Here is a 13,784-nt window from a genome sequence, read left to right as displayed (position 1 = left end):
GGCGCTTTTTCTTCCTCCGCTCGTTGTCGTCGCCGAAGCGGCGTTCGACGGGCGAATTCGGGGCCCCGACGCCGAAAAAAGCGGCGCTGCGAATACTCGATAGGTCGCGACGGTTTTAAAAACGCCGCCGCCTTGAGGATGCCCCTCGCTTCGCGAACTGAGGGTCCAGCGAGACTCCCAGCGATCGTTTTTTCCCGGATGCGAATTGATCCTCTGTCAATCGATGTCTCCTGACGCCCACACTGTTGGAATGAAGCGTTTTCAGTATTACTGTATTAGCAAGTTTGTTTTTTTAGCTTGTGCAGTAGACTACGTATTGAAAATTACAGGTCTGCTGTGCAAATATATAGGCTATCTCACTCTCACTCCATTTATTTACTAACGTGGAAGTATGTCCGAGCTCTCGCCGGAAAGGCAAAGGCTGATTCGCCCCGCAACAGAAGTTTTTGGCAGCAAGACGGCAAATGTAGCAGGAACCGTACTGCTAGGCATGGGCTTCGTTATCCTGCTACTGGCAACGGCAACGCCTATCTACGTCTACTACGCTACTCCGTGGAACTTTACCAGTAGCAACGTAAGGCAGCAGTTGCGGTTGCATGCTCGTCAGGGTTAGAATTTCGTGGTCTGCTTTAATTAATTGAGACGAAAGTGAAATGAAACGACCCTCTATCCGCAGAGCCAAGACAATCGAACGTGTCAAGAAATGCCCGTCGATGCTACCTACTCCGAATGTAGCCGGTTCGTTACGAGTCTGCGTCGCGATTCTACTCTACCACTACAGAGGCGACCTAAAGCCGACGTCTCTATTTCCGGATGTGAGGAATATCGCAGAGTCGAGAGTGAATTGAAAGCGATGTTTGGGCTAATTCGTTTCGTACCTTCTTCCTGCGCCGACGAATTGAAACCGTTGATCTGCCGTTACGTCTACCGAAACTGCAGTGCTCCTCTGGAGTCGGTCACTCGCTCTCTGTGTCTTCAGGTGAACGCTTCCAAATGCGATCGTCTGAAGCGTTCCTGGAGCCGTCTGAAATACCTAAAAATCGAAGACTTTTGTACAGCAATTCCAGACTGTACAAAATACTTTGGTGCGGAGAACAGCTCGAACTCAATCAATCAGTGCCCTTCTCCACTTCTAAAAACGACAAGGAAACATCCACGTACGGGTGCAAACTATTCCTGTTCGCCTCCGTGTAAACAATCGGAATGGGAAACGTCTATTTCGTCGCGAGGCTACTACGGTGCACTGTCAATTATGCTAATTTTTGGCTGGTGCTTAATGCTCATAATATTTTTCACTTGGTTCAATATACCTCAGTTGTAAGACGCACGAGCCTCTCTTCTCTGATGTAATCTATTTTCCTGTATATATAGATTTGATTACCACACTGTCTCGAGTTTCCTACTAGCCGTTAATTGGTCAATCTTACGTAAGCAAATGAACGTTTGTCGCATTAACTCCCGCCACGCGTTCTGTGAATAGTGACTGCTATAACTATGCCTGTCATTATTTCACCCACAAAAATGTACTGCAAACACGAAGACTTGATCGGGTCGTGGAACGATCCGACTGATCTTTGCAACGTTCAAGGTCACTGCATGAATTGTGCTTCTATTTTTTTTCTAACTAAACTCTTTTTCCTGCAGGAGCTTTGGCTCATTTCGGATTCACGTCTTTTGTAGTGTGGTGGTTCAGCTCTGTATACAACACTCTCGTCGCTATCTCAAAAGTGACGCTCGATGCACCGAATCGTAAAGGCAAGATCGTCTTTGCAATTCAGTTCGTTCTATCTGTCGCCGTTCCTGCCTGTCTCGTAACTGCTTCAATGAAAATTGGAGGCCGATATGCAGCCTCGGGCGTATTTACTATTACGTGCAGCTCTCCATCTCTTAGAGTATTATTTTACACCACTCTGTTGCCTAACAACCTCATTATTTTTTCTGGGACGCTTATGTCATTCGTCATCATATACAAGTTGTATCAAGTGAGTTGAAAATTTCCCCTAAGTGAGAGTGTTGTGTAATTATATTAGGCTAAGCAATGTCATCGAATGCTCTTGCCGGATCACCAGAATTCGCCTATCTACAAAGCGTATTCACTAATTCAAAGAAGATTTATTCTGCTCTCTTTCGTTATGCCTTTATGTTACAGTTTCTCAATGGGCGCAGATTCTGTGTTCTTGAGCAAAAACGCGAAGTCGGTGCTCCTAAAGAGCTTTTTTAAATACGCTGCCTGCGTAAACGAATCATTCAACACTGAACAAGAGTGCCGCAATAAACTAATACTAACCACGGGCCCAATCCTATCGATGGCTGCTTTTTTTCTAATCGACGTTTTTATGGTTGTTTTAGCTGCCTACTGTCTTATGCCGAAAGAGGCACGGAAGTTTTGGTCACGTCTAAAGAAACGCATCGTTTCGTGTATTTCGAAGCGGAGCAGAGCTGACCAAGACTCTGAATACTAAGACTTGTTCGTCCCTTTTGAACTAAAACTGCAGACTCTACATGTATATTGGCGTGGTTTTTAGTAGCCTCGCCTGCTTTTAGATTCCAAACGTAAAATCGATTTCATTACGTGCGCGTGACACTTTTCACATATCAAACTCGGACAGCATGCTCTCGCAGGAAACGCAAAACCTGATTCGTCCTACTACGACAGAACGCTCTGCCAGCAGAAAAAGTCTGGCAGGAAGCATACTGTTAGGCACGGGCTTGGTTATCCTGCTACTGGTAACGGCTACGCCCGTTTACGTCTACTATGCCGATCCGTGGGACGTTACTGGTAGCAACTTGAATGTAAGACAACTATTGCAGTAACCCTCTACGCGTGTTTAAGTTCGTCCCTTGTTTTGAGTCTGGAGCGAATGACTGAAATTGAAAGTAATCGGACTTTCCTTTCCCCAAGACCCAAAACAGTCAAACGTGTCAAGAAGTGCCCAGGAAGGCTATCAGTCCTAACTGCAGTTCGCTTCCCGATTTCATGCGAGGACGACTTAAAACCGCGGCTAATGTCTCTATTTCCGGATGTGGGGACAGGAAGAAGGTCAACAGCGAGCTGCAATTCGTTTTCGCGCTACTGAGATCGACTGTACGATCGTCTTGTACTCGCCAAGTGGAACCGCTGCTCTGCCGTTACGTCTACAGAGACTGCAGTGATTCCGATGAGTTGGTCACTCGTCGGCTGTGCCTCGAGGTGAATACCTCCAAATGTGAGAGCCTGAAAAGAACTTGGATGAAATTGGACAAACTACCAAAGAAAAACAGCGGTCTTTGCGTAAGACCTCCCGATTGTGCAGAGTACTTTACATGGGACAACAGCTCAAATTCAACCGGTCAGTGCCCTTATCCGCTTACAAAAACAACAAATGTAAAGTACTCAGCGGACTATCCATGTTCGCCTCCCTGCAAGGAATCTGAGTGGAAAACTCCTGTTCTTTCGAACGGCTGCTACGGTGCACTGTTGCTAACGGTAGTCTTCGGCTGGTGCGTACTTTTCGTCATATTTTTTACTTGGCTCAACACTCTCCAGTTGTAAGATAAGACCCTCTTCTTCTTACGCATTAGGTGTATGTGTACGTCGGCTTTCAGGTTCGATTATCACACCCTCCCAAGTTTTTTAGTAGCTGTTAGTTGGACAATTGTCAGTAAGTCCGTTCTTATCAAGTGCTATCAAATTGTTTACGCGCTGTGCTGATATAGATATTGCTCTAACTATGCCTGTTATTTGGCCAGCAGACAAAATTTACTGCAAACACAAGGACCTGATAGGATCGTGGACGGATCCTACTAAACTGTGCAACGTTCAAGGTGAGCAGATTACAACTGCAATTATTGCATTAATATTATCCAACTGCTAGGACTTCTAGTCCATTTCGGATTTATTTCCACTCTAATGTGGTGGCTGAGCTCGATATATAACACTTTTGTTATCGTTTGGAGAGCAGATGCATGTGGCACGAAACGGCAGCGGAGAAAACTCGTTTTCATAATTCAGTTGGTTCTGTCCTCTCTTGTGCCTACCGGTCTCGTGGTTGCATCACTGACAATTGGAGGACGTTATTCCCACTCAACTGTGTTTACAATTTCGTGCAGCTCTCGCACTCTTGGCCTATATTTCTATACTCAAATGTTACCCAGCTGCTTCATCATCTTTTCAGGAGCCGTTATGTCATTTTTTATAATACACAAACTTTATAAAGTAAATTACCACAACGTTTGATTTATTTAAACAATTATGGCTCTGATCGTAGGTCAAGCAATTTCACCAAAACTTAGCAACGCGTGACCACAAGAAATCGCCGTCACATGACGCGTATTCGTTGATTCAGAAAAGATTTATTCTGAATTCGCTCGTTGTACCTCTCTGTTTCAGTTTCATAATGACAACAATTGCAGTTTATCTGGGCACAAATGCCAGATCGGCTCGAATAGCCACGTTTGTTCAATACGTTCTCTGTAGAGAAACAACAAACGGATCTGCAAAACATTGCAGCGAAAAATTGGCGTCGAGTTCTGAAATTGTTGCCATTGTTGACCTTTTACTCGGCAATTTTGCTCTGTTTGCTTTGGCCGCCCTCTCTCTTACGCCGAAAGAAGCACGAAGATTTTGGACCAAGACATGGAAACGAGTCACCTCTTGCTGCAGAGCAAGAGCTAGTAGGCTTCCAACGCTCGCTCAAAACTGAAAACTATCTCGCTATAAGTGTGTTTGTTGTTTTAGCTCGAGACATCGTATGACTCTGTGGAGGACATTACAGTACTATAGAGTCACTAGTCTAGACTAGCAGTTGCATACTTTTAGAGAGCGACTGTCGTTCGTACAACTTTAGAGCCCAACGTACGAACTATGTATTACCATATGCAACCATGGACTGTCCTGATGCAACTGAAAAAAGGATGTCTACGGTCTCTTACCTTTGAAGAAAGCCATCCCGGCATGTCTTCGCCAAGTCGACATTCTCTTTCTCAATTGCATAGCTACAATCGACGTTAGGCAGCCCCATCATGCGGAAAAGCACTGTTTTTTCGAGTCTGCCTCATGGCTAGCGTGCCGTGGACGAGAAGCGACCACGCCTATGTTTTGAAGAGTCACGTGATTGGCGACCACTATGAGATCTCTGAGCTTTGTCCTTCTCCTGGCACTCGTACCGAGTCCCAGCGCTGACCAAAAAAGGTTCGATTGCAAAATGCGTCAATTCCTCTTGGAGTACGCAATGAAAATCCAGCCTTTTCGCACAAAGGCTCAGTTTCAAGAAGTTGCCGACGCCCTCGACGGCTCGTCGACGCAGTCCTGCAATCTCTCCATTCCGGCAAAAACGTTTGCCAAGTCACGAATAGCCGTCTTTGATCTTCCCAACGCCGACTCCACATTCTACGTCGACGCGGACAAGGGAAGCGACAGCAATCCCGGTACAATGGAAAAGCCCTTCCAAACAATCAGCAAAGCAGTGATGGCAGCTTCGATGGGCTCGACCATCGTTCTACGAGCCGGCACCCACTACCTACAGGACACGATCAACCTAAACGCGACGCACAGCGGAGCGACGATAATGAATTTCAAAGGCGAAGAGGCGTGGATTAGCGGAGGAATATCAATAAAACCGGAATGGAAACCGTATAAGGTGTCCAATAGCACCGCTTGGGCGGTCGCTCAGAACGAAAACGCCATCTATGCAATGCATCCAACTCCGGGCGCCATAGCAATCAATGGGACGTACGACACGTGGCAAGATTGCGAGATGATGTGCCAACGCAACGGAAGTTGCAATGTGTGGACGTGGCACGATTCGCACCAGGGTAGCTATAGTCGCCAATGTTGGTTCCGTTTCGACGGGAATTACAGTCCCACCCAGGAAGACGGACACGTGAGCGGTCACAAAAACGCCGGTCCGAATATCTACGTCGCTCAACTTTCCAACATCGACGCCGTTCCGGGATTTCGTGTCAACGGCATGAGAGCTATTCGTGCACGATATCCGAATGCCGATCCCGAAATGGGTTTCGGTTCCGAACTCAAGGCTAAATCGTGGGTAGCTCCCACACTGCCGTCCAAACCGGACAAAGAAGTCAATCCGGACATGCCGCTTCGAAACACGACTCCGCACATGTTTCAAAAGTATCAACTCGGCATTGGTGGACCTTGCAAAGACTTTGATCCGCCTGCCGGCTATTGGTGCGGAAGCGGAACTCAAGGCGGCGGCGCCTTCACGTACAAAGTTCCGTCCGGAATGGTTGCAGACAAGAGCGTTTTGCCCAACTCTCCCTACAAAAATCCCATGGGTGGCGTCCTGCAGGTGTGGAGACCCGGTCATTGGGCGAGTTGGATGTTCGAAATAGGGGGCTACGACGCCGGCAAGTCGACGTTCACATTCAGCAAGGGAGGCTTTCAAGGCGCGAGAGGAAACAACAACGGCGACAATTTTTACATCGAGAACGTTTTCGAAGAACTCGACAGTCCCAACGAGTACTTCTTCGACGAGAAAACGAAGATGCTCTACTTCTATTACAACGGGACTGGAATGCCTCCCGCCGACACTCAGTACGTCGTAACGAACGTCAAAACCCTTTTCAACGTGACGGGAAGTCAAGACAAACCGGTAACGGGAATTTCGTACCGAGGAATCGGTTTTCGCGACACGGCCTACACGTACATGGATCCCCACGGAATGCCGTCGGGCGGCGATTGGGCTCTCCAGCGCGCGGGAGCGATCTTTCTCGAAGGAACCGAAAACGCGATGATCGACTCTTGTCTCTTCGAACGTCTCGACGGAAATGCCGTCATGATATCGGGATACAATCGAAATACGACCGTTCAGAAGTCGGAATTCGCGTGGATCGGCGACACGGCCATCGCTTCGTGGGGATACACGAGCGGAGCGGGAATCGACGGCATGGGACCGAACGGCACCGACGGCAATCAGCCTCGTTTCAATCGAATTCTCTATAATTTCGTTCACGAGCTGGGAATTTGGGAGAAACAGTCGTCGTTCTACTTCCAAGCGAAGTCGTGTCAGAATCTCCTCCAGGGAAACGTTTTCTTCAACGGACCGCGAGCCGGAATCAATTTCAACGACGGCTTCGGCGGCGCGTCGAATCTCACGGAGAACATTCTGTTTAACACGTGTCGAGAATCGGGCGATCACGGACCGTTCAATAGCTGGGATCGTCAGGTGTTCGTCACGAAGGTGCTCGACGGAAAGACGCCGTCTCCCATCAAGCAATACGACTATATATCCAAAAACTTTATGATTGCGAACTACAACAGCCAGGAGGCGATCGACAACGACGACGGATCGTGCTACTACGAGACCCACAACAACTTTTTCGCCTATAGCGGAAATGGGATGAAAAATGACTTTGACGGTCACGACAATCATCACCATGACAACGTCTACGCTTACGTTGGACGCGGTTTCGGCATTTGCGGTCAGCTGGAGGGACACGAGGATATGTTCTATAACAATTATGTCGTCATGAATGGCGACGGCGACTACGGGCACGGCACGTGTTCGGGGCCCGGAATGACGGTCGTGCACGATAATCAGATCTTCACTCCCACTGGGAAAGTCACCGAATGCGGAATGAGCCTCGCTCAATGGCAGGCCAAGGGGAACGACAAGGGAACGACTGCGGCCAAATGGCCTGAGGATGAAGACATTATCAACGCCGGTCGTAAAGTTTTGGACATGTAACTGATTTGAGGATTTTCGATGTTGGTTTTTTGCTGAAGCGTTTTGGTGTCGTCGTTGCCTGTTTTTTTCCCCTATTTCATGACGATTTTTCTTCTGCTGGCCGCAGGTACGGTTATTTTTGCTACGTGCCTACTCCTTCGCGCGCAGCGCGCTCTCTCTCTCTCTCTCTCTCTTTCTCTCTCTCCATGCGGCAACTTCCAGGCAGGAAAATATCTGCGTTGATATCCGGGTAAGACATTCTTTCCCGCATATCCTGGCAAACGGTGCCAATGAAAACGGCAGCTACGGTAAGCCATACGCATGCTTTAATTGATCATAGCTAGCAAAGAATAGCCTCGTCCCCGACCAGCCGCCCTCTTCTGGGGTCTTTAGGAGGCGAGGCTGCATGAAGAGCACATACATATGAAACAACTGGGATTGGACTGTATCATGACTGACATCAAAAGTCAGTTAGTAACCAAGTGCCAGGAAGGCTGTTTCATACATATACTGCGCCAGTCCCTGGCACCGCAGTACACGTTCGGTCAGGGGTCGACCGTGCACCCTGCCTTGTGTCATCGATAATCTGATCGAGTTAGGGTGACGCCTTAGCTAGATTATGAGATGCCCCGGCCCTTATTAGTGCATTATTAGATCGTTTTGTTTCAAGTTCCGCTTCTGTTCGCTTTGCCCATCTCTGGCGATCGCAATGAAGAATATTTTGAGAGGCAGCTGGCGAAATTCGATCCTCTCGTGTGCACGCTGAAGGAAGAAGCGATAAATAACTGGTGCAACTTGCGTTCTGAAGCCGCGTGGAAATCAAACGTGCCTAGCTATAGAAGGGATCAAGCTATGGTATTTTACTCTCGAAACGAGTCAAAAATCGGGTCCCCGAAAAGACTTCTTCTGTTTGGAGGAAGGCTCATTTCTGGCACTCCTCGCTCAGAAACAAATGAGAGCTCGCTGGGCGATACGTGGATATACAGTCCACGAACGTATTCGTGGACTCAACTCGACCTAAAGTCTGAGCCTCATGCAAGGCAGGGCCATACTATGGCAACACTATGCGGCAGTCGTGTGTTTCTGACAGGAGGCATCTATTGCACTGATAACGTTTGCTGGGGGACATTATCAGATGTGACACCTAATGACACGTGGATCTTTGATGGTCAAACTGAAACTTGGATTGAAGTGCAAACTACTATCACTAACGGAAGCAAATCGACATTGTTTTCACGGAATTTTGAGTTTCACAGTTTCGCTGTTCTGGGACAGAACTCGTCGAATTGCAGTTGCAAAGAGTCTCTGTTTGTTGTACTTTTCCACTCGATAGGGCTCACGGAACTGTGGCTTTTGAATTGCGTAAACGACAGCGGTTTTGATCGCGGAATCAGTCCCGAGTATAGATGGGAACATATTGAAACAAAGCCAGATGAAGTTGTAATGTCAATTGCGCCTTACGTCGATTATCATATGAACAACGTGTATTTCTTTGGACTCTTGTGGTCTGATATCGAGAATAATTCGTTAAGTTTCAGGCTATTGCGTTTCAACGTCAGTACGCGTGAATGGGAAAAGGGAGAAAGAATTCCCTATGACTTTAATCAGTTTGGTGGTTCCGTCCACGGGTACTACACCACGTTGAAAACGCTCGTTGTTTCCAACGGGCTAGACGCAGTGACTATGAACCTCGACGGAGCTGCGTCAACATTCCATTCAGCAGACTCTAACTACAAAGCTAGACTACAAAGGATTGTGTTCGCGAGAGCAGCTGTAAATGAAAACGAACTGTTCGTCTACGGTGGCCATCCAACTGATTCGAATATGTGGAGATTGCAGGGAAACGAAGAGAAGACGGGGGTCTCATTGAAATGGGTGAGAGACAACACGCCGATTCTTTCTCCCGATTTGCTGTCCACTTTTGCAGCCTATACTACAATAAACGACCACCTTCTCTATTTTACAGGCCATTATGAAAACCATGATGTACAGCTGTCGGTCGAAGGACAGGACATATGGACTTACTTTATCCATATACGGCATATGACAGTGCCAGAAATGTGGACGCTAGACTTGAAGACTTTTCGATGGTGGCGATACGACTTGGACGAGTTTCCAGACGTCATACCCTTCACGGCGTCGGTGGTATCATATCACAACTACCTGCTATTGGGATTCGGATTGCGAAAATATTTTGTTCATTATGACGCTAAAGTATCCGCTGTCAACGAACTGTGGCTGTATCTCGATCACTTGCGAACTTGGGTGCAGTTGGGAAACGTTAGTAGTCCATCGCCTAGAGCTTTCGCGTCACTCGTATCATTGCAAAACTCGAGCTTCCTTCTGTTTGGAGGTGTAGCTCCACAAGGCGACAGCAACAATGTTTCTCTTTTCAACGATCTCTGGATTCTGACCGTGATTCAAGGCAGGCGCGAGAAAGAGTTTGATTTCGAATGGAGAGAAGTACGAGTAAGCGATAACGCGTTGAGACCATCCGGCCGATTCGGCCATTCGGCTTATTATAGTCACACTCTCAACTCCATGTACGTTTTCAGTGGGCAATTGAAAATAGCGGGTAGATGTTTTCAAAACTATACATGGCAATTCAATTTGATGTCGGCCTCGTGGAGTAGGCACAAGATACTAAACGTAGGCACGTCGCCGAGTCAAAATTTCGTTTGTCAATACAAAGGAGTAATGCTTGGAAAGCGAATTATTGTCGCAGACGACGCACTTGACAGTGCCCGATGTATTCGTTTGCGCCAAGCATTGATTACGAAGCAGTCTCCCGACGACTTAAAACGCAAGTACTGTTCTCAATCTCGTGGGCAGTATACTCTCGATTTCAATGAAAAGAAGTGGATACGATTGTCCCAATATCAGAGTCCCGGAACCGACCGTCAAGTCCTTTTCGCGCGAAAAGATCAAATCTTTTCAATCAACATGATACAAAGCGACACTTACGGTGAGACCGCCAGTATCTGGTCGTTCAAACCGGGCTGCTTCGCTGGGTACAACAGCACCGATTTCACGTCAATTCCGTGCAGAATTTGTCCTAAGGGAACGTTCTCGAATGCTGGAGCTAAAACATGTACGATGTGTCCGACGGGAATGATAACTGAACTCGAGGGAAGTATCGGTTTTGACAACTGCACGTGCATTCTCGACTATTGCCACCACGGAAAATGCGTACCAGTGCGAGACAAAGACACGGTTTTTTGCAAATGCGATGCCGGTTACACGGGCTTGACGTGCCAGATCCCCACCTACTACTTGATAGGATCTGGAGCGTTAATCGTGGCCATAGTTGTGGGTTTATTCTCGGGCTGTCTTGGCGTGAGCTGGCGTTATCGAAAGAAGCAAAAAATCGCTTTAGAAACGGCGGAGGGAACTCTAGAAAAAACAAGGCAACAACTCAATGACGAAGAACAAGCGTGGGCAATCGACCCCAAGAAGTTAACGATCAAAGAAGTCATTGCCACGGGAGGATTCGGAGTCGTGTATCGGGGCGAATACTGCGGCGACGAGGTCGCCGTCAAAAAACTAAAACCCGAAATAGTCGACATAATGAAAGACGACAACGCCAAAGAGCTCAACATGATGAAACGAGTTCGCCACAAGAACATCGTGCTTTTCATCGGCGCCGTGTGGCTACCTGAAGACGTCGCTCCCTCTTTCGTCGTCGAGTTCATGGAGATGGGATCGCTTCGAGGCATCTTAGACGACGCGAAGGTGGAGCTCGACTACGAAAGAAAACTGCGCTGCGCTTTGGACGCCGCCAAGGGAATGCAGTACTTGCACAGCTTGGATCCCCCGCGGCTCCATCGCGACTTGAAATGCGCCAATTTGCTCGTAGACACGCGCTGGTGCGTCAAGGTGGCTGATTTCGGGTGCGCTCTTCTTCTCAGAGGAAGTGACGAAAGTGCAGTAGACGACACGCCACCGCCACCGTCAGGAGTAGATAGCGGTTTTTCAGATTTCAGCGAAGACGTGCCACTAATTTCATTAAGTGGCAAGGATCGAGACCGCTTGAAATATTCCTCCTACTCCTTTGGTACTTCGTTGTGGAAAGCTCCTGAAGCCGTTTTGAAAAAAGGATACGGTACTTCGGCTGATGTGTACAGGTGAGTGAGATGATCCGGCCTTGCTTTGCGTTCATCACTCTGATGTCTTTCTAGCTTTGGCATCGTCCTATGGGAGATCATAACGCGCAAGTTGCCTTACCAGGACATTCAGAGTGAATACAAATACATGTGCGATCTTATGGACAGCATCATCAGCGGGCTGCGTCCGACTCTCTCGCCATCCGTGCTGTCGCAATCGTGTCCTAACGACTACGTGGAACTAATGACGGCTTGTTGGGATGAAGAACCGAACGAGAGGCCTCCATTCAAAGTCACGCAAAGCCGCCTCAAAGAAATGTTGGCAGCAACTGCATGAAGTGTTAGTACTAGTAGTATGGGAGATGGTAATGACCGACCGATGCTATAGGCCCGGGCCGCTCAGAGTTAGGGTAGAGATCAGCGGCGCGCTTTCGGTCTCGATCGATCTTCCCTTGTGTTAGCAGATGGTAAAAAGTTGATTCGGGTAGCTAGCGCAATCACGGAGCAAGGACCGAAGTAGTCTCCGCGCCGTATCATGTGTATCATGAACGAAATCGCCGTCTGCAATGGATTGAGGGCCCCCCACTACTTCTAGTCCCTCTTACCGGTTATGGGCACGCCAGTATCGGTTATAGGCAACGCGCCAGTTCCCACAGTTGTGGATTACGCCGAACTCTGAACTTCCTCATACGGGCCACAAAGGTACAGCTATACGTAGAACACGGAAGTCTCGGAGTGGCGGAAAGTATGCCTGACACTATGCCTGTGAAACCTTCGTTGAATGCTCCGTCAATTCAAAAGAACCTTACTAGAAGCAGCCTGTGCATTGTGAAGGCTGCCAGCATAGATGTATTTAATGTCTCCCGCTGACACTCAGTACGTCGTAACGAGCGTCAAAACCCTTTTCAACGTGACGGAAGTCAAGACAAACCGGTAACGGGAATTTCGGAAATGCCGTCATGATATCGGGATACATTCGAAATACGACCGTTCAGAAGTCGGAATTCGCGACACGGCCATCGCTTCGTGGGGATACACGAGCGGAGCGGGAATCGACGGCATGGGACCGAACGGCACCGACGGCAATCAGCCTCGTTTCAATCGAATTCTCTATAATTTCGTTCACGAGCTGGGAATTTGGGAAAAACAGTCGTCGTTCTACTTCCAAGCGAAGTCGTGTCAGAATCTCCTCCAGGGAAACGTTTTCTTCAACGGACCGCGAGCCGGAATCAATTTCAACGACGGCTTCGGCGGCGCGTCGAATCTCACGGAGAACATTCTGTTTAACACGTGTCGAGAATCGGGCGATCACGGACCGTTCAATAGCTGGGATCGTCAGGTGTTCGTCACGAAGGTGCTCGACGGAAAGACGCCGTCTCCCATCAAGCAATACGACTATATATCCAAAAACTTTATGATTGCGAACAGGAGGCGATCAACAACGACGACGGATCGTGCTACTACGAGACCCACAACAACTTTTTCGCCTATAGCGGAAATGGGATGAAAAATGACTTTGACGGTCACGACAATCATCACCATGACAACGTCTACGCTTACGTTGGACGCGGTTTCGGCATTTGCGGTCAGCTGGAGGGACACGAGGGTATGTTCTATAAATTAATTATGTCGTCATGAATGGCGACGGCGACTACGGGCACGGCACGTGTTCGGGGCCCGGAATGACGGTCGTGCACGATAATCGGGCACGATAATCAGATCTTCACTCCCACTGGGAAAGTCACCGAATGCGGAATGAGCCTCGCCCAATGGCAGGCCAAGGGGAACGACAAGGGAACGACTGCGGCCAAATGGCCTGAGGATGAAGACATTATCAACGCCGGTCGTAAAGTTTTGGACATGTAACTGATTTGAGGATTTTCGATGTTGGTTTTTTTTTGCTGAAGCGTTTTGGTGTCGTCGTTGTCTGTTTTTTCCCATTTGATGACGATTTGTTTTCTTCTGCTGGCCGCAGGTACGGTTATTTTTGCTACGTGCATTTTGGTGCCTACTC

The 13,784-nt window shown here is 48.2% G+C and overlaps 4 protein-coding genes and 1 pseudogene across 4 annotated transcripts; all 5 read left to right on the top strand.

The window, feature by feature from the left end:
* The first annotated feature begins 238 nt into the window (after positions 1-238).
* LOC136190599 (uncharacterized) lies at positions 239-2,553 on the top strand. Its single transcript, XM_065978817.1, has 6 exons — positions 239-574; positions 677-1,317; positions 1,372-1,427; positions 1,481-1,588; positions 1,645-1,982; positions 2,031-2,553. The coding sequence occupies exons 1-6, from the start codon at positions 392-394 to the stop codon at positions 2,460-2,462; spliced, it is 1,758 nt and encodes a 585-aa protein (XP_065834889.1). The 5' UTR covers positions 239-391; the 3' UTR covers positions 2,463-2,553.
* Positions 2,554-2,588: 35 nt separating this feature from the next.
* Positions 2,589-4,755, top strand: LOC136190601 (protein smoothened-like). Its single transcript, XM_065978818.1, has 6 exons — positions 2,589-2,793; positions 2,903-3,528; positions 3,586-3,641; positions 3,697-3,804; positions 3,855-4,195; positions 4,248-4,755. Exons 1-6 carry the CDS (start codon positions 2,611-2,613, stop codon positions 4,680-4,682), a joined length of 1,749 nt encoding a protein of 582 aa, XP_065834890.1. The 5' UTR covers positions 2,589-2,610; the 3' UTR covers positions 4,683-4,755.
* Positions 4,756-5,094: 339 nt separating this feature from the next.
* On the top strand, positions 5,095-7,803 carry LOC136190598 (uncharacterized). Its single transcript, XM_065978816.1, has one exon. It carries the CDS (start codon positions 5,106-5,108, stop codon positions 7,686-7,688), a length of 2,583 nt encoding a protein of 860 aa, XP_065834888.1. The 5' UTR covers positions 5,095-5,105; the 3' UTR covers positions 7,689-7,803.
* A 154-nt stretch (positions 7,804-7,957) lies between these two features.
* On the top strand, positions 7,958-13,744 carry LOC136190060 (uncharacterized). The gene is made up of 3 exons (XM_065978135.1): positions 7,958-7,975; positions 8,322-11,791; positions 11,846-13,744. Exons 1-3 carry the CDS (start codon positions 7,958-7,960, stop codon positions 12,105-12,107), a joined length of 3,750 nt encoding a protein of 1,249 aa, XP_065834207.1. The 3' UTR covers positions 12,108-13,744.
* On the top strand, positions 12,726-13,744 carry LOC136190602 (uncharacterized; annotated as a pseudogene).
* Positions 13,745-13,784: the final 40 nt, after the last annotated feature.

The sequence above is a fragment of the Oscarella lobularis genome, chromosome 8 (genome assembly GCF_947507565.1).
Source record: "Oscarella lobularis chromosome 8, ooOscLobu1.1, whole genome shotgun sequence".
Lineage (NCBI taxonomy): Eukaryota > Metazoa > Porifera > Homoscleromorpha > Homosclerophorida > Oscarellidae > Oscarella > Oscarella lobularis.
This window is presented reverse-complemented; position numbering and strand designations above follow the sequence as displayed.